The sequence below is a fragment of the Dendrobates tinctorius genome, unplaced genomic scaffold, assembly GCF_039654945.1.
Source record: "Dendrobates tinctorius isolate UK_male_01 unplaced genomic scaffold, ASM3965494v1 ptg000082l, whole genome shotgun sequence".
Lineage (NCBI taxonomy): Eukaryota > Metazoa > Chordata > Amphibia > Anura > Dendrobatidae > Dendrobates > Dendrobates tinctorius.
The window spans coordinates 6214349-6235442 of NW_027361750.1; the positions used below are offsets into that span (position 1 = coordinate 6214349).

The 21094-nt window shown below is 42.2% G+C and overlaps 1 protein-coding gene across 1 annotated transcript in view; it reads left to right on the forward strand.

The window, feature by feature from the left end:
- The window catches only part of PREX2 (phosphatidylinositol-3,4,5-trisphosphate dependent Rac exchange factor 2), a 597424-nt gene that overhangs the window by 471117 nt on the left and 105213 nt on the right, over positions 1 to 21094 (forward strand). Inside the window, exons 36-37 of the mRNA XM_073583857.1 lie at positions 13742 to 13808; positions 17665 to 17855. Of these exons, the coding sequence (XP_073439958.1) occupies positions 13742 to 13808; positions 17665 to 17855 (258 nt within the window). The remainder of the gene's footprint in view (positions 1 to 13741; positions 13809 to 17664; positions 17856 to 21094) is intronic.

A 21094-nucleotide genomic window follows, 5' to 3' on the forward strand; every position in this document is an offset into this window, starting at 1 on the left:
CCTGGGTTGATGAAATCCGTCTTGTGGTTTTATTGTCTTAAACGACAGGTCACTGAACCATCAGTGACCTGCCTCCAATTTTAAATACTGCGCTTGTGCACTGGCATATTGTGGTCTTTGGGGAAAAAAAAATGTAACTACAGCAAAATGGTGCCTGCGGTGCGCATGCATCTATCACTTGTCGATAAATGCTAAGCGACAAGCGATAGGTGCTTCTGCGCATGTGCCACTGGCACCATTTTTCTGCAGTCAATATTTTTTTTCCTCCAACAACATGGTGCTGCCGGTGATGCATGGGCAGTAGCAACTATAGGAAAGCGATAGATGCTACTGCGCATGCGCCGCTGCTGGTGCCATTTTGCTGTATTTCATTGTTTTTTTTCCAAAGACCACAATATGAACTGTGCAAGCACAGTATTTAAAATAGGAGGCAGGCCACTGATGGTTCACTGACCTGTGATTTAAGCCTATAAGGATGAATATGAGAACAGAGCACCAAATAAAGACCTGCCCGCAGGCCCATCCCAAAGCACAAGAATCTCTTGAAGGCCAGGGTCACACTTGCGAGTGTGATGCGAGAAACTCGCGAGAGTCTTTCGCATCAATACCTGGTACTTCCTCCGGCACTCGGACTTGAGTGTGTGGCTGCAATTATTTCTATGCAGCCTCACACTCCGGCCCCGAATGTTGGCAGCAGTGCCGGGTATTGATGGGTGAGTTTCTTGCATTGTATTGGCAAGTCTGACTCTGGCCCAACGGAAAAATGCAAATACAGATTAAACAAGAACAACAAGACGGATTTCATCAACACAGGTATCATTTTAATCAGTGTAATGGTGACAAACTGATAATGCCTGTAGTGTACTTTGCAAAATCCTGATGACATTTTCACTTTAGAGAGGTTGGTCAGCCTTAGGACACAAGTCTGCAGTCACCTAATGTGATTGCAGACTTGTGAATCAGTGCAGCGTACACTGTGAAGATTCTCACCGCTAACATGGGGTGGGTCATGTGAACGCAAGTTCGAACACTTTCCAACTAGATGTGTCCAGCCTTGCTCAATTCTTTTATATTGAGCGAGGCCATGCACGTATAGTTGGCACATGACCACAAGTATGCAAATTGCATACTTGCGGTCACGCACCCACTGCACTTGGCATCGTTCCAGAGAATCTTCGCAGTACATGCTATGAGGATTCAGAAGTCTGCAGTCATAGAGATTTACTGCAGACTTGTATCCTAAGGCCAGACAAGCCCTTTAAAAACCATAAAACTGAGTTCTGAATAAAATGACCCATAACTGTAGAATTGTATGATGAATTTAAAAATGACAAAAATGAAAATACTCAGCAAAGCAGTGGTAGTAAAGTAAGAGCAAAATCTGTCCACTCTTGACCTTTTAGCTGCTGGCCACTTTAATGTTTTATTACGTTGTAACTTTTTTTTTTACATCTTTTTAGTTGCAATTCTATTAGCTAATGGGCACTATTAAGCTTCTCTTTAAGACTTGGGATTTGAGTGGTCCAAGTGGGCTTCAAGTTCCTAGAATAGGCCTTGGTTAGGCTTCGGGTAGGGATTAAATATTAATGATTAATGAGAACTGAAGATAGTGTGAACATTCTTAATGAAATGCATAAGACTACAAGAGGAGAGCTGTCCCCAGTGCTCTGAATGTGACGCTGGCTTCTTTACTCCTAAATAGGCGCCATGAGAACCTGGACATGCAAGTCAAGGATGTTGCTCTTCTGATTAACTAAACATTCCTGAGATAAATGAACGTCTTTAGAGTTTGTGAAAAATAATAAAAATGATTCTTTTAAATTAAAAGCCGAAGTGGAGGAAATCTTTACAATTAATTTACTTATTACTCCCGAAAGTAATCTGTTTAATGCGCTCAGAATGAAATTATAAAATCCATGGATTCACTTTGTCTTAATAAAATGCCAGTGGGAGCAGTAAATAGATGAGGAACATTTACTGTATGTATTTATACATAGCACAGAGTACTTTATGACGTGCAGTCCAGCGGAGGATATATCAGAGATCTGTCTTGGTAAAGATTTATAACTCTGATTAGAGAATATGGGAAGGGAAGCAAAAGACCAGAAAAAGCCATACACCTGACAAATGCTATTGAGAACTCTGCTATTAGAAGTGGAAAGGAAGAACAAAGACAACAGAATCTAATTAATAAAAAAATTGGAGAAAGAGAAACCAATCACAAACTAAAATGTTTCTATACTAAAGCACAAAGCATGGGCAAAAAACAAGGAGAATTGGAACTACTAACACAGGAAAAGAAATATGATGTCATTGGAATCACTGAAACTTGGTGGGACGATACACATGATTGGAATACAAGACTAGAAGGATACAACTTATTTGCAAGAAACAGACTTGATAAACGAGGAGGAGGTGTTGCATTGTATGTTAGAAACGCGTATATCTGCACAGAGATTGAAGCTTCAGAGACTGGAAGTTCTGTGGAAACTGTTTGGGTAAGAATATAAGGACAGAACAATGGAAAGGACACCATTGTAGGCATTTACTACAGGCCGCCTGTGCAAGCTGAAGATATGGATGAACTCTTTATGCATCAAATGGCCAAGTTCTCCAAAAAATATGACATAGTTGTCATGGGAGATTTCAACTATCCAGACATTTGTTGGGAATCTCAGGCAAAAGTAACAGGTCAAGGAAATTCTTATCCTCTCTTGCTGACAACTTTATCTTCCAAAAGGTAGGGGAGAAAACAAGGGGAACTGCTACCTTGGATCTAATCCTTATAAACAGGGAGGAAATGGTTGAGGAGGTAAAAGTGGCTGGGACCCACTATTCTATTTTAGAATTTTGGATAACTAGAGGAGGAAGACCTGTGAAGACTCAGACGTCAAGGTTAGATTTCAGAAAGGCAGATTTTAAGGGATTCAGAAAGAGAATTGGAGGGATCCAATGGCAGAATATCCTTAAAGACAAAAATGTCCAGGAAGGATGGGAAATCTTGAAAAATGAAATTCTCAAAGCACAATTGTTAACAATTCCGAAAAGAGGGAAGAATAGGAAGCATTTAAGGAAACCAGGATGGATGAACACAGAACTTAAGCACATGCTAAAAAGGAAGAAAAAAATGTTTATAAAATGGAAAGAGGGAGGCATATCTAAAGAAGAATATAATGCTGTCTGCAGAACCTGCAGGGCACAAATCAGATTAGCTAAAGCTGACAATGAATTGAGGCTTACAAGAGATGTCAAAAGCAATAATAAAGGATTTTGGGGATATGTCAAAAGTAAAAGAAAAGTCAAAGATGCTATAGGATTTTTACAGGATGAAAATGAGGAAATGGTAAGACAGGATGTTGAGAAGGCCGAACTTTTAAATTCCTATTTTGCATCTGTTTTCTCTCAGAAAGGAAACGTAACATCAACTGTTCTTCACTGTCCTATTAAGGGTATAGAAGAATCCAGGATATCTATAAATAGAAAGATAGTGAGGAAACACTTAGCTAGCCTAAATGAATTCAAGTCTCCAGGTCCAGATGAATTACACCCCAGAGTACTGAAGGAGATAGCAGAAGAAATTTTTGAACCCCTCTCCATAATCTTTGAAAATTCTTGGAGAACAGGAGAAGTCCCAGAAGACTGGAGAAGAGCAAATGTTGTTCCTATCTTCAAAAAGGGGAAGAAGGTGGACCCAGGCAACTATAGGCCGGTGAGTCTGACTTCTATACCAGGAAAGATCTTTGAACAAATTATTAAACAACATGTATGTCAGTACCTGGATAAGAATGAAGTGATTAAACAGAGTCAGCATGGGTTTGTAACTAATAAGTCATGTCAGACTAACTTAATTTCCTTCTATGACGGAATCACTGATTGGGTGGATCAAGGAAATGCTGTAGATATAGTATATCTTGACTTCAGCAAAGCATTTGACAAAGTATCTCATACAATCCTTATTGAAAAAATGACTAAGTATGGAATGGACAAGGCAACTGTTAGGTGGATTCATAACTGGCTTAGTGATCGGACCCAAAGAGTGGTCGTAAATGGCTGCACATCCAGTTGGATGAATGTCTCAAGTGGGGTACCACAGGGCTCTGTCCTGGGCCCTGTATTGTTCAACATCTTTATCAATGATTTAGATGAAGGAATTGCGGGTAAACTGATTAAATTTGCTGATGACACAAAGCTAGGAGGGATAGCTAATACTAGAGAAGAGAGAGAGAGGATTCAAAAAGATATAAATAAACTGGAGAAGTGGGCAGCAACTAACAGAATGGTTTTTAACAGGGAAAAATGCAAAGTACTACATCTGGGCAATAAAAATGAAAAAAGCATATACAGAATGGGAGGAATAGGGCTAAGCAACAGCACATGTGAAAAAGACTTGGGTATACTAATAGATCACAGACTGAATATGAGTCAACAGTGTGATGCAGCAGCAAAAAAGGCAAATGCGATTCTAGGATGTATTAACAGAAGCATACAGTCTAGATCACGTGAAGTCATTATTTCCCTCTACTCCTCTTTGGTCAGACCTCATCTGGAATATTGTGTCCAGTTTTGGGCACCACATTTTAAAAAAGACATCAACAAACTGGAGCAAGTTCAGAAAAGAGCGACCAGAATGGTGACCGGTCTGCAAACCCTGTCTTATGAGGAAAGGTTGCAGGATTTGGGAATGTTTAGTTTGCAAAAGAGAAGACTGAGAGGAGACTTAATAGCTGTCTACAAATATCTAAAGGGCTGTCACATTGTAGAAGGATCAACTTTATTCTCATTTGCACAAGGAAAGACTAGAAGCAATGGGATGAAACTGAATGGGAGGAGACACAGATTAGATATTAGAAAAAACTTTTTGACAGTTAGAGTGATCAATGAGTGGAACAAGCTGCCACGAGAAGTGGTGAGTTCTCCTTCAATGGAAGTCTTCAAACAGAGGCTGGACAGACATCTGACTGGGATGATTTAGCGAATCCTGCTTTGAGCAGGGGGTTGGACCAGATGGCCCAGGAGGTCCCTTCCAACTCTACGATTCTATGATTGATTCTATTCCTGGGTGGGTCCTGCAGTAAACTGAGAAACATAGCTTAATTCATGAATATGAAAGATAAGAAGAGCAGTCTGTATCACAGCATCAAACCTGGTTCATTTTGTTATCTGTCTAGTAATTTGTGGCTGATTTGTTTGGGTACAGGTTTACACCTGATTCATAATTTATAGAGGTTTTTAACTCACATTTTTTGTTATGTGGCATTCATTGACTCATGGCGTACATGGCTCATGAGTTTTTTGCAAATTCAAAGTAGTCTTTTTTTAACCTTTTTGCAACAATTTAGAGTAATAAGTTGCACGTTCCGCTAAAATGATGCAAAAATGTTCTAGTTTCAGGGGTAGATAAAATCATTCTGTTGCGCCCCGGAGGGTTCAGTCGCCACAGAGGTACTGCACCTCCTCCTGAGGTGTGGTACACCACTATCCAGGCAAGGTGGAGACACCTGACCACACTCCAACACCTGCCTCCCACACAAACACAGTATTGTAGCAAAGCACCTTTGGTGGCTCCCTGCTTGGAACACAAAGAGTGCTGGGAGGTGGGTGGAGCTTAGACTGCACAAGAGAGCGGGAGAATATTAGGAAAAGGTCAGTCTGTGAGAGAAGATCCCCTGAGAGGGATGGAGTGAAGGAGGTGCTGCAGCAGACTCCTGTGACCTAGAGCTGCTGGCACAGGAAAGAGCCATAGAAAGCCTGATTCTTCAGAAGGAAGATAGTTTAGTGCAGAACGTAAGGAGAACAGAACTAAGGACTAAGGTCAGAGCAGAGCCCTTCCTCAAGTTTGAAGCGCATGGCCGGGGTCCGGTCCCCGAGGTTGTATGGATACTGATGTTCCTGCAGCAGACACCAGAGGAATAGAAGTTGTCACCACTTAATTCCCACCTAAGACTTGGGGGCACAACAGCAACGTGTCTGAGCCGGGACTTGATAGCAAGGAGTCCCCGAAGCAGGCTACAGCTGTCTGCCGTACAAGTAGAGTTCTAAATAACATCAAGAAGGAGGAACTTGAGTTTAATGCGCAACTACAAGTATTGCAGATTAGGCGCTAGTGTGGAGACGTTCAGAGAAGGCACATGTTGGAGGAGTGCTAGAAAGGTGTACTTTACCTTGCCTGGGAGTTGGCTGAGCCCCTGACCTGGAGGACACAGCACCGAAGCGGGCACATGTATGCGCAACAAACTGTGACTAAAGCTTTGGAAGTACATGCCCTTGCGTCCTCCACTTATTCTTGCGCCTTGCACCCGGCTCTGCTACATCTACGTCTTTACACCATCTCCCCACTTATCAACCTCATCTACACTGCCCTGGGACTACAGCTCCACCTGTGGGGAGCTTCAACATCATTGCTTCACCACACCATCTGTCCCAGAGAGGCAACCCTGCAGCGCTGGTCAAACTGACCAGAAACCACAGGTGGCAACACGAATCATCTCAACAACTTTATCTCCATCACTCTACCCCTTTTACATTGACCTCCTGAGGCCACAGACCAGGTCACTGCCACTGTGACATCTCCCACTGTAATCAACGGGCCCGGCACCGAGTACCCCATGGCCTCTGGGGGTGAGTCAATTCCAAGGAGTGACTGGAGTACATTTGCACCAATTGGTGCCAGACTAACTGTCTAGAACTAAATGTGAAGAAAACCAAGGAGATAGTGGTGAGTTATGGAAGGAAAAAGGAGGATTACTTACCGATCACTATTGCTGCCCAGGAGGTGGAGATGGTTGAGAGCTACAAATATTTGGTAGTCCACCTTGACAACAAACTCGATTGGGGGTGTCATACGGAGAAGGTTTACAAGAAGGGAATGAGCAGACTGTAGTTTCTACAGAAGCTCAGGTCTTTCAGTGTGTGCAGTAAAAAATTCGAAATGTTTTAAGAGTCCGTTGTGGGAAGCACCATCTTTTTTGCTATGATTTGTTGGGGCAGCAGTGTGCGAGTGGCTGACGCTAATAAGCTCAACAAACTTATCAAGAAGGCAAGCGCGGCTGTTGGCCTCCATCTTGACTCTTTTGAGGAGGTAGTGGAAGATAGGATTCAGAAGAAGTGTAAGGCTATAATGAATAATATTACACACCCACTATACGGGCTGTTCTGGAATCAGAAGAGCACATTCAGCAGCCGTCTAATCCTACTTAGCTGCAAGAAGGAGAAATTCAGGAAATCGTTTGTGCCTACTGCGATGGAGATATATAACAATTTCCTAAGGGTGAAAGATGACAATGACCTATGGCTGGTACACTAATAGCAATGATCAGAGATCTATGATTTAAGCACCTACTAGTGATGGGCGGGTAGCATCGTTGCTCGGGTCTCCCCGAGCATGCTTGGGTGATCTCCGAGTATTTTGGCGTGCTTGGAGATTCCGTTTTCCTCGTCTCAGCTGTATGATTTGCGACTTGTAGACAGGCTTAATACATGTGGGAATTCCCTAACAAACAGGCATTTCACACATGTATTCAAGCTGTCTAACAGTCGCAAATCATGTAGCTAAGGCGACGAAAACTAAATCTCCGAGCATGCCAAAATATTCGGAGGCCACCCAAGCGTACTCGGGGAGACCCCAGCAACGAGTATACTTGCTCATCACTAGTACCTACACTTACATAATTTTGTTTGTTACGTAATGTGGTTAGTCATGTGGAAGATCTGTGTCTAGGAATTACTTTATGTAATGCTGTTTGTAATGTTGTAGTGTTTGTAATGTTGTTTGTAACGCTGCTGTAATATAGGAAATACAGCACTTAGTGGAATATGAATCCACAATTTCTCACAACATAGGGTAACAAAACAGCAATAGAGAAATAATAAAACATAACTTTTAATAGTGTATATAAAAGCTACCAAAGATTAAGTGAAGTTAAAAACCACACTGAATCAATTGCCACAGACTATAACACAGAGTGTCTGCATATATTGCCAAAGCAGATCTCCCAGAGTATATGCATATGACTTATTCTATGTCCAAAAGTAGAAAAACCTGGACAGACAAAATTACTTAGTCAAGGACAATGTAAATAACAACCAGAGTCCAATCATGAATGGTAACCTTATCAGGGGCATACACAGCCTCTACCCTGTTTAGGTTTAACAAGGAATATGCCCATTCATATGCAAAGAAAAGACATCAAAAACAGTAGTATATAAACACTCTGAGTAAAGGAAAGATCTCACCCATGCGTCTTGGAAGATGTCCAAAAATCAGATGTTCATCAGAGTCAAGTCAGGTCAGGAGACAAGGCATTACCCTAATCAGACCCTACAGGGGTTTGCAAACCTAACATCCATGACTCCCGCCCTAACAAGGGCAGTCCACATCTGACCCTCACAAAATTAGCCCTACAATGTCCTTGTGCATCCCGATGCGTTTCATCATTTGCTGACTCTTCAGGGGATCTAATTGCACATATATGGTGCAAGAACATAATAACTAGGCTGCCTCCTGGATGACAGTGGAGGCAGCCTAGTTATTAGGTTCTTGCGCCCAATATTGTAATATTGTACATTAAATTTGTGGAGAATAACTTCTCTGTGAATCAGATTTCCAGGGAAAATTGGCTTAAACAGGCAAAATCAAATTTTGCCTGATCCACTCATATCTAGTCATCACCAGAATCGTAGGCATAGCAGATGCTCTGGAACCTGGTAAGTTGAGGTCTGACATCAAGTCACAGTAGAAGATCAATTAGTAATCATGGTAGAAAATGTAACAAATGAGTTAACAAGACAATAGGAAATTGAATGCAAATCATTGGAAAGAGAGAAGAAAATATACAGGCATAATGAAGAATGAGGTAATCGTGCATTTGTCATGTCCTCATTTAGCTACACTAGGTGGACATGGTGGACCGCTGGTGATTACGCCAAGCCAGGCTGTGAGAATCCGGACCCTACTGCACTTTTGACTCTTTTCCCCATTTCTGAATCCTTTTGGAACTGTTGTCTCTAAAAGGAGGTAACGATTGAGGCTGTTCTGGCCTCATGCTGCTTGTATTTCAGGCAGAATAAATCTCCTGTCAGGCTTCCATTAATCTATTCTATTCTTTTACTATTATAGAAACACTTTGAAAACCTTGCTTCCTATTCAGTAGTCGATATTGGCATGAAGCCAGCATTTCCATTAGGAATTTCTCATGAAATGTGATTAACCCGGCAGCATATGCTTCGTGTAATTAAGTGAAGTGCATAGAAATGTATTCTCTGTCTATCCGCGATAGTATTCTCTGTATCTAGGATGGTGTGTAAGGGGTGAACATTTTGATTTAAAACTATAACACCACGATCATTTGTTGATTAAAGCGAATCTGTCACCAGGTTTTCTTACAATATAATCTCTGAGCAGCATAACAGCATATTGCTAGAATCACTATTTTTTCTGCTGCAGATCTACTAGATCTCTGAATGCTGAGCTGTGTATAACTCTGCGCACACCACAGATTGGCAGCTTTCGGGCTCGCTCACATGAGCATACAAATTGAACGAGTGCAATACGAGAAAGCATCGCATTGCACTATGACCAATGTTATACAGTGAGTCAGTGTTCATCTGCAAGTATTTCCTCAGCTGTGATCAGACTGAGGAAAAAAATCGCAGCATGCTGCAAGTGGATGTGAGAATCATATGCCATTCGCCAATACAGGTCAATGGGTGCGAGAAAGTTTTTATGCACACATCACAAAGGAACCATCATATTTCATCAGCCAAGTACAGTCAAATTAGAGTCAGAACCCTGATAATAGGTAGATGGATGGATAGATAGATAGATGGATAGAATACATAAATAGAATAGATAGATATTCTGTAGATATATAATTTCATATAATAAACTTGCACACGTTTGTGCCTTTAATGTGGCACTGAAGGGTGTTTAGCTTTATTTAACTTAATAAAGTAATAAATAAAACAATGTGAGGTCCCCCATATTTTTGATAACCAGCAACTGTAAAGCAGACAGCTTAGGGCTGATATTATCAGGCTGCGAAGGTCTCTGGTTATCGGGCCCTTCCAGCCTAAAAATACAAGCCCTCTGCCACCCAAAACTTGGTACTTTGCCTGGCTCTTCCCAATTACCAATAATCATGGATCTTCCCAGCCTGAAAATATAAGCCTGCAGCTGTCTGCTTTACCTTCCTTTCCTGGTTATCAAGAATAAAGGGGACCCCAGATCATTTTTCAAAATTATTTGTTTATTTAATAGATTAAATAAGGCTAAACAACCTTTAGTGCCACATGGAAGGCACTAAAGGGTGCAATTTTATTATATGTAGGGGGCTTTTGAAATTATATGTCTACAGGGTTTCTATATATTCTATCTATTCCATATCTATCGATTCCATATCTATCTATCTATTGTGACGCTAGTCACTATTACGGACAGGCCGTGAGGCAGAAGAGTCAGATGTTCCGGGTAGGGATGCAAGAACCCGAACTGTAAAGTTCAGGACTCGTAATGAACAAACACTATGGTTACAAGGTCCTGAACATGGGTTTCCATGGGAAACCCGTATTGCACTTCGGGTCCAGGGCTGGCTGTAAAAAAAAAAGCAGAAAATTAATAATAAACATTATAATTATATTTACCTGTCCAGCAACGCGTCCTCCCATCCAGCTGTTTCCCGTTCGCATCTGCTTCCGGGGCCACTCATTAACGTCACCGCACGAACACTGCTAGTACAAGCAGAAGACTCCCGAGTGAAGTGAATACCGGCGGAAGTTAATGAGCAGCCCTAGAAACAGATTCAGCTGAAAGACAGCAGGATAGGAGGACATGTCACAGGTAAGTGGACAGTAAGTATAATTATGATGTTTATTATTAATTTTCTGCTTTATTTTTACAGCCCCCCTTGCCCCATCCCATATCTGCAAAGTTCAATTTCGGGGTTCGGACTCAAGTTTGCATCATCTCCTGCCCCGAACTTGAACTTTCCAAAAACTTGGGCGAACCCGCCGATCGTGAGCACCGGGGGGTTCGCCCATCACTAGTTCCAGGGTCAATACCAAGAGAGTACATGGATAACCAAGGAAAAAGACAAAGGCGTAAGTCAGGTCACAGTTCAGGGTCAATAACAAGAGCTAGCAGATCAAAAGCCGAAGGACAAGACAAACGGATAGTCAGAACATGGTCCAAAGGGTTAGGCAGCAGAAGACCAGAACTCAGAGCAACAGAATCAGGCTAACACTCACCACAAAGCACAAACTATGTCTGCAGGGATCAGGGGCAGACAGCTCAGTTAAGTAGCTATGCGATTACCAGAACACCTGCACAAAGTCCTGCATGCCCCAGACACAGATTGGACAGCAGAGCTGTCAATCAAGGCACCAACAGCCCAGCAAGCCCATCACAGTACTGGACAACCAAGCTGTCAGTCAAGACACAGACAGCTCAGCAAGACAGTTTCTATAGAACAGCATAGCAATCATTCACTGAGCGGAGGAATCGTGACATCTATCTATCTATCTATCTATCTATCTATCTCTGTATGTAATATTTCTTTATTAGTTTGATAACTAGCTTTAAATTACATAGAAAATGATCCTACTGATAAAACACTGATTTTAATTGACACATCACTGGAATCAGGGCCTCTGATCCTGTGTCCTGCTGCTCAAGAACTACATAACAAAAACCTGCTTATCAATTCCATTTAAATGCAAATTAGTATATGGGTGTCAGTGGTGATCTGACATGAAGTGTTACGAACTCTAAGTAAGGTTAAAGGCCCGTTACACTAAGCGATATCGCTAGCAATATCGCTATAACGTCACTGGTTTTGTGAGGCAGCAGCGATATTGCTAGCGATATCGCTACATGTGATACTTACCTCCGACCGACTCCCCCGCTGATTATCGCTGATCGTGCAAGAACGTCCTGGGCCGTTTCTCGTCGGCCACTTCCTGCTGGGCTTCCTGCTGTGGAGACGAGCGACGCGTGGATGTGGGCGGGAGGACGTCAGGATCGCCTAGTGTGACAGGTAAGTAGTGACCGCCGACCTCTGCTATGTCGCTGGTGAGATCTGCCTGTGTGGCAGCTCACTAGCGACCACTTACCAATGCACCAGCGATCCTGACCGCGTCATATCGTGGTCGGGATCGCTGGTGCATCGCTAAGTGTATCGGTATCCTAAGGAATAATCTAGTTGAAAATAATCTTCTCATGTGTCATAGCTACAAATGACAAAATTACATGCCACCACTTAAAGTATTATGCACAATACTTTAACGCTTATGTCATGAATGGAAAAAAATGGAAAAAATCATCAAAGATATTCCATGCAACAGCCATTAAAATTAATACTAAATAAGCCAAACATTTCACCTGGGGGATAGTAGTGCACAATTTTTGTTCTTCTTGTTTTCCTGCTGCTCCCTTGTGTGTTCTTTCATTTGTTGCTTTTTTTAATCTGCCATGTGGTTAAATAGAAATTAGCTTTTTTAATTAGCATTAATTTTCATAGTCCTTACTCGGGGGGGCATTGACCACAGAGTAATAATGCAGAGCAGACTAAAGATGTGTTCCCAGAGAATCCTGTGAGACGTGTCCTCCCTTGGTAAAGAAGACCATAAAATTAGCAATGAATAAAAAGGTCCAGAACTCGGAGAATGCATGGCTGAGAAAAATGGAATACTAACGGGAGCAGTAGGATTAAAATAAGGGTAAGAACTAGCCACTATTGACCTGATGACAGGTTTTCTTCAATTCTGTAGTAAAATATTGTAGTTTTATGTAACGCATTTTAATTATTGATATTTTCAGTGGTTTTAAATATGATTCTTTACAGTATATGTGATAAGGCACATCATTGAATAGATAAAGACGTCTAAAAAACATTACAAGCTGTCCATATACTTAAAATAACACTTGTTTGTCCCACATGCATATGTTCTCAAATGAGAGAGGACACTGACAAACGCCTCCTGCTCATAAACAAAGGATTGGGCATGTTAAAATCTGACATGCCTGCTCTTTCATGCCAGATCATTGAGCATAGCCATCATTCATCCAGTAAGTATGTATATTATAGTTCTGACTTGCTATGTCCTTTACCCTATGTGCAGGGCACTGCAGTAGCTTAGATATCAGTGGTTATGACCACTACCAACTAAGCAACTGTCCCTATATGATTGGTTATAACCAAGGATACCTAAGCTACTGCAATGCCCTGCACATGGGGAAAAAAAACATAGCGAATCATAAGAACTATACTACATTTCTAATTGTAGGTATTTGCTAATATTATTCTTATTACTCCTACTACATATTGGGATAGAATCTTGGAGTTGGGAATACCCCTTCAAGGAAAAGAGAGCAGCACCATGAACGAACTGTTGCCTTCCATTTTGACCAAGTACAACATCTGAATGAAGTTTATATGTTCTCTCTGTGGTAGGGTTGTTAACCCAGAGCTATATCTAAAAAAAAAGGTGGCAAGGCAAATGCCCAGGTTGTTGGATGCCAGATGACGCCAACAAGGTACTCTACTTTATAAGGGTCATTTAGTCACAGGAAGAGAGTAACAACAAACAGCACCTTCAACCCAATTATAGGAACATCTAACTGCGACTTTGGATTCACTACTCCAATTTTATATCATTATTACAGTAACACGACCTGTCCAGTGTCCACCCGTAATTTTTTTTAATTCTCTCAAAATATTCATGTCTAATGTCTATTAATTTTTTTTAGAGCCTTTTACTTGGATAAAACAAATATGCCTCCAAATACCACATCGAAAGCTGCATACCTTGATAAGGTAAATCATTTATGTTACTAAGGAGAATATTTACTTATCACAATTTAGAGTAATGATAAGAAATCATATATATGCAGAGCTCAGTGTAATACCGATATTAAAAACCTGTGTAATTTGCTCCATTCTATTGAATAAATGTGTCAGGCTCCTGAAATCAATTGTTTAAGCATGCTTGAGTGATGGTCTGCTTTCATGGTTGGTAGGGGACCAAACGTAAATCAGCACGATAGGTAATGGCCTAATGGATAATAAATATGGAGGACATTTCTATAGTAATGGGAAACTCACGCAAAATTTTGATTTATAAAAATTCACCAAAATATGGATGATTTTCAGCTTGTTTTTCCCAATTTTTTTTTGCCTTATGGAAACACAAAAATGCACTTAGTGATCATCTTATTAGGTACACCTGCCTAATCAACCAAATGACTAATCAATCATTTTTTTTTTACTTAATGCACAGTAACATGGTAAGCTGCTATGTAGATGAAATACGAATATGTGACTACACTGTGTTCCAAATTATTATGCAAATTATATTTTTCTCTGATTTTCCTAAATAGTCGGTACAAATGACAGTCAGTCTAATAAAAGTCATCACCGGTTAGAGTATACATCAAATTTTATTGAAGAAACCTCCCAATGATAACAGTATAATCTCCAAAATGAATAAAAACTCAAATTGCACTGTTCCAAATTATTATGCACAGTAGAATTTCTAAACATTTGATATGTTTTAAAGAACTGAAAATGCTCATTTGTGGAATTTGCAGCATTAGCAGGTCACATTCACCGAACAAAAAAGCTATTTAACTCCAAAACATCCTAACAGGCCAAGTTACATGTTAACATAGGAACCCTTCTTTGATATCACCTTCACAATTCTTGCATCCATTGAATTTGTGAATTTTTTGGAGCGTTTCTGCTTGTATTTCTTTGCATGAAGTCAGAATAGCCTCCCAGAGCTGCTGTTTTGATGTGAACTGCCTTCCACCCTCATAGATCTTTCGCTTGATGATACTCCAAAGGTTCTCTATAGGGTTGAGGTCAGGGAAAGATGGTGGCCACACCATGAGTTTATCTCCTTTTATGCCCATAGCAGTCAATGACTCAGAGGTATTCTTTGTAGCATGAGATGGTGCATTGTCATTCATGAAGAGGATTTTGCTCCTGAAGGCACATTTCTGCTTTTTATACCATGGAAGACAGCGGTCAGTCAGAAACTCTATATACTTTGCAGAGGTCATTTTCACACCTTCAGGAACCTTAAAGAGCCCTACCAGCTGTTTCCCCATGATTCCGGCCCAAAACATGACTCCTCCACCTCCTTGCTGACGTCGCAGCCTTGTTGGGACATAGTGGCCATCCACCAACCATCCACTACTCCATCCATCTGGACCATCCAGGGTTGCTCGACACTCATCAGTAAACAAGACTGTTTGAAAATTAGTCTTCATGTATGTCTGGGCCCACTGCAACCATTTCTGCTTGTGAACACTGTTTAGGAGTGGCCGAATAGTAGGTTTATGCACCACAGCATGCCTTTGAAGGATCCTACACCTTGAGGTTCGAGGGACTCCAGAGGCACCAGCAGCTTTAAATATCTGTTTGCTGGTTTGTAATGGCTTTTTAGCAGCTGCTCTCTTAATCCGATGAACTTGCCTGGCAGAAACCTTCCTCATTCTGCCTTTATCAGCACAAACATGTTTGTGCTCAGAATCAACCACAAATCTCTTAACAGTACGATGATCACTTTTAAGTTTTTGGGAAATATCTAATGTTTTCATCTCATGACCAAGGCATTGCACTATTTGATGCTTTTCAGCAGCAGAGAGATCCGTTTTCTTTCCTAAATTCCTTGAAACCTGTGCATTGCTTAATAATGTGGAACATCATTCTTAAGTAGTTTTCCTTTAATTGGGCTCACCTGGTAAACTAATTATCACAGGCGTTTGAGATTGATTTCAGTGATCCAAAGAGCCCTGATACACAATAGCATCTATGAGTTTATTTGAAAAACAAAAAATTACATCTTTATGACACTTAAATCCAATTTGCATAATAATTTGGAACACAGTGTAATGTGGCTTGTTCAGTATGTGAAAAACTAACAACCTTTGCAGAACATTGTGTGGTCAACTGAAGGCTTGGGTTATACAGAGAATCTGACCACAACGCATGTCCTATAGCAAAAGATCACACTGTGCTGATGCTTCATAGCTGTAAGTGGCATTGCAACCATCAAGTTATTGTGACATGCAAGTTACAAAAAGTCCAGCAGATTTGGATTTCTTGCCACTTGTGTGTTGAAGCTGCAGAAACTTCCTGGTGGCAGTGTGCCCATAGTCACTTAAATTATGATGTGCAGTACCATCAGTATCATATCATTTTTGGCCATGTGAAAAGTGTTGTGGATTAGGTAGCCATGTAGCTCCAGAAAAAATATGAGACTGGTTACAGAAAGCACAGGTTAAAGTTTCTTGGTATAAAATGTATTGAGAATGTCATGATGTGATGGTCTGAAGTAAGGGAGAGGGGCCTAAACCTGGCCCTGGAACTGGGGTACTCTTGATGGTAGAGGGGCCTGAGTCTCGAATCTTACTGTGCTTCTGTTAAACCCTAATCTGTCACCTCCCTCACTCCATGAAGTATAGGACAGAAATGTAAAGGAAGAAAGACAGACAGGGCTAACTGAAAACCACTATCATAAAAAACACTCACCAAAAATAGGGAGGAGGATAGGGAAAGGGAGCAACAAACAAACTAAATAGAAATAAGGACTAGGAGATAAACACTCATGAAACTATGGCACACAAAACACTCCAGCAACTATTCCCAATTCCAACACTACACAACTCAACACTTCCAGGCAGAAGATTCTTTCACCATCAAAGAAGAAATGCCCAAAGCTAGCATATGTAAGTAGAGGAAGTGATATCAGCAGCTGCAGCTGAGAACAACAATGTTGTAAGCTCCGAACAAGCATGGAAATAGTCCATAACCCTTTTAGCACTAATGGAAAGGAAATACATTTAAAATAGGACACAAATCACACCATCTCTAAAGAGGACCTGCGATTCATTACCCATAGTGACCTTCTAACCCCAGGACTCCCAGGGGTATGTGAACCTCGTGACAGAGGATCATTGATTGTTTTTGTATCATGCAAATAATCTCTTCAGAGAGGAACTAAAAACCAGTGCCATTAAGTGGATGTAGTAATCCTAAAAATCAATATAGACACTTTTGCAAGGCTTGCCACATGACTTAGAATAAGAAGGCGATTCAGAAACTCCATTGACAGACACATGTTTCAGTGTGTTTGCTCCTCATCAGTGCAAAGCAAAAGTTCTGGTTTGGCTAGATGAAAGGCCTCTAACAGGTGGTTTAAGGAATATGTTTCTCCTTGTGGAGAGTGGCAAGCCTGCAAGACTTATAGGGAAGGTAAGTTTAAGTGGGCTCTTATTGGGGTTAACAATCATACAAATCATTATCGACTCTTTAATGAGTCTTGTCACATTTGTGTATTATAAAATGTGAATTCATGGATCCTGCTTCACTTGTGTCAACAGCAGTGGTGGAATAGGACTTTTAAAGCCTTGACTGTCACTTCAGTTCCTACCTAAGTATTGTTGCTTTCCATGCACATTTGTTTACCAGTGACTACTTTGAGCAATCATGTCACATAGAAAACATCATCTTAATATACTTCTATGAATGAAATAATCAATGAGTTTAATGTCTCCATGGTCTACACATTTTCTGACTACAATACTTTACGTTATTGCATGTATGATGTATACTGACACATACTGTATTGCAAGAAAATCACCTTATTTCTTTCTCCATGTTGTAGCTGATGAGGCCGCTCAATGCTTTGGATGAACTGTATCGGCTGGTGGATTCATTCATACACTCAAAGCGCACAGCAGCATGCGCCTACACAGCCTGCAGTGCCTCAGGCGTAGGTCTGCTCTCAGTGTCTTCAGAACTTAGCAATCGGCTTGGAGCATGCCATGTTATAATGTGCAATAGTGGAGTGCACAGGTATGTAAAACCACTGATTTGAACTTTTCAGTTATTACATTTATATTAATGTAATAGTAATAAATAATTATCGGTTGTGGGTCGCCCTCCCAGGGCTGTGGGGTACTCGGTACCGGGCCGGTGTCGGCGGGATGTGTCACAGCAGCGGTGACCCGGTCCGTGGCCCTGGGCGCCCAATTAATAGGGAAAGATGAATGGTGGAATGTAGTTAATGGAATAGTTTGTGACGCCACCTGTGGTGTTCGGCAAGTGAGATGTCAAGCCTACGCTGCATGCAGATCCGCTGGGACTGATGGTGTGGTGCAGCAAAGATGTAAAAGCTCCCCACAGGTGAAGCTGTAGTCCCAGGGCAGTGTAGATGTGGTTGGCACGGGGATGTAGCAGTGCCGGAAAGGTAGGAAGCAGACAAAGACACAGCGGGGTGCAATTTCTGTACCTTTACTTGATAAATGCAGTCCAGGGTCCTGATTACAGATGGTACTGGAGCCGGCTAGCCTGGAAGCAGCTCAGGGATTCTCTCTCAGCAGATGGGCTGTGCAGTCTCCTTCTTAGCGCTTATTTGAGTGAAGTACTCCTAGTACTGAGTTACACTGAAGTTCTTCCTACTTCTCTTATTGTCTCTTAGAACTACCTTGTATGACAGACAGCTGTAGCCATATTCCTCCCTTGGCTCACTCCGTGCTGTTGTGCCTCCAAGTCTTAGATGGGAGTAGGGCATTTACAGCCTCCTATTCCTCTGGTATCTGTTGCAGGACCGTTAGTATCCGTACAACCGTGGAGACCAGGCTCCAGTTCATGCGCTATCACTGTGAGGGAGCTCTCTTTCCTCAGCTCAGCCTCCAGCTTCTCTCCACACGTCTGTACACGTGGGCCTCCTCACACTAACTGACCACTCCTTCCTCTTGGCCCTCAGAGAGCACTCCTCCCTTCAATTCCGGTTCAGAGTCCCCCCCTGCTGGCCTGGAGTGGAACTGTGTGGCATGTATAGGTTAACTGCGAGAGAGACCCTTCACTGCTTCCATGCCTGGCATTACCCTCCCTGAGGAAGGCAAAGCCACTGTGGCGGCCATACTCCTGGGGGCACCACATTCCCCCCTAGTGCAAGTCAGCACTCCTGGGCTGAACAAAACATGAAAAGCATATAAACAGTTAGACAATGTGCACAATTATAATTGTACAAGATTTGTAGAAAGGGAAAAAGTTACAAAAACCAAGAGCTCCAAAAATAGTCCTATGATGACAAGTCCAAGCATCAATGTCCATGGTCCATTCCTGGGCAAATGGTGAACTATATACAAGTTGGTGACCACACAAGTCCTGTGGTACAATGTCCATAAAACAAAACTGGCAAATTCCAAAGGAAACTCTTACAGATTACCTGTAGGCACAAAACTTGAGAACAGTTACATATATACATACAATTTCAACATTTACATTTGCTTTGCTATATACGATATCTGATGGGTGGTATACCTTGTGTAGTACGGGTAGACCTGCGTAATACTGGTGTAGTGTGTAATGTACTGGATACACTACTGTATCCCAGTCAGCAACTGGTGATGTTACTTCTGGTGTCAGGACTCCCATGTCCAAATCAATAGGCAGTTTACCAGGCCTCGCTTTCATTAGGTATGCTGGAGTGCAGTTGGTGGAATTCACAGGGATGTGGTTGTAGAGGTCTACTAGATCTGGAAACTTTTCTGGCCACAGATTCCTCTCCTCCAAGGGCAAGGTCTTCAGTAGGTCAATCACTACCTGGTTCATCTTCTCTCACATGCAATTGATCTGTGGATGATACGGTGTTGTCCGGATCTTCTTACAACCATACAAGTTACAGAATTCCTGGAACACTTCTGCCTCAAAGGCGGGACCTTGATCTGTAAGCACTTGTTCAGGATATCCATGTGGTCTACAGAAGTGCTGTTGGAATGCTCTGGCTGCTGTCCTGGCTGTTTGATCTTTGACAGGCACAACTACCAGGAATCTTGAGTAGTGGTCCACAATGGTAAGAGCATAGATGTAGCCTGACCGGCTTGGAACAAGCTTCACATGGTCCAGGGCTACCAACTCAAGTGGCTGCTTGGTGATGATTGGCTGTAGAGGAGCTCTCTGGCTGTTTCGATCCTTTCTGCGCAGGTTACATTGTCCACAATCCCGGCACCACCTCTCAGTGGCTTTCCTCTTACCAGCCCAGTAGAATCTCTCCCGAAGCAATGCTTCCAACTACTTCCATCTGAAGTGTCCAGCTCCATTGTGGTATGCTTCCAAGACCATTGATGCCACTCTCTTTGGAACCACCACCTGCTAGACCAGCTCATGAGTGCGGGCATTGATACTCCTCCGACACAGCTTTCCTTCATAAATGAACAGCCGACCTCTTTCCTTCCACAATTGCTAGGTTTCTTCAGGAGTATCCGACTCTGGGCATGAGTCAGCTTGTGACAGTAGCTCCTTCACCAGGCGGACTGCGGGGTCATTATCCTGAGTTTCTGCATAGTCATGATGGGGCAATGGATTTAAGGTGACTTCTTTCAAGCCAGACCTTCTGTTTCTCACTCCTTGAGCACGTTGGGCCGCAAGTGGCCGGTGGAAGGGAGGTATCTCTATTTCTTCAAGAGCCTCAGGGTCTTCTCCTGCATCTGGCAGATTAGGCATCCTGGACAGCGCATCAGCATTGGCATTCTTGTGCCCTGCCCGGTACTTGATGGTAAACTAATAGTTAGACAGCCGAGCAATCCATTGCTGCTCCAGTGCACCCAGTTTTGCAGTGTCCAAGTGAGTTAACAGGTTGTTGTCCATGAAGATGGTAAACTTGGCTGAAGCTAGGTAATGCTTGAATCTCTCAGTCACAGCCCAGACTATGGCAAGGAACTCCAGCTTGAAGGAACTGTAGTTGTCTGGGTTCCTTTCAGTGGGACGAAGCTTCCTGCTGGCGTAGGAGATCACTCTTACTTTGCCATTCTGTACCTGTGACAGTACTGCTCCCAGTCCCACATTGCTGGCATCAGTATACAACACAAAGGGCTTGTCATAATCTGGGTAGGCCAGAACTTCATCTCCTGTGAAAGCCCTCTTCAGTCTGGTGAAGGACCTCTCCAACTCCTCAGTCTATTCAAATGTGGAATTCTTCTGCTTGGCTTTCTTGGACTGTCCCACCAGGAGATTTTGCATAGGAGTGGCTATTTCCATGAAGCCTTTGATGAACCTTCGGTAGTAGATAACCAACCTGAGGAATTGGC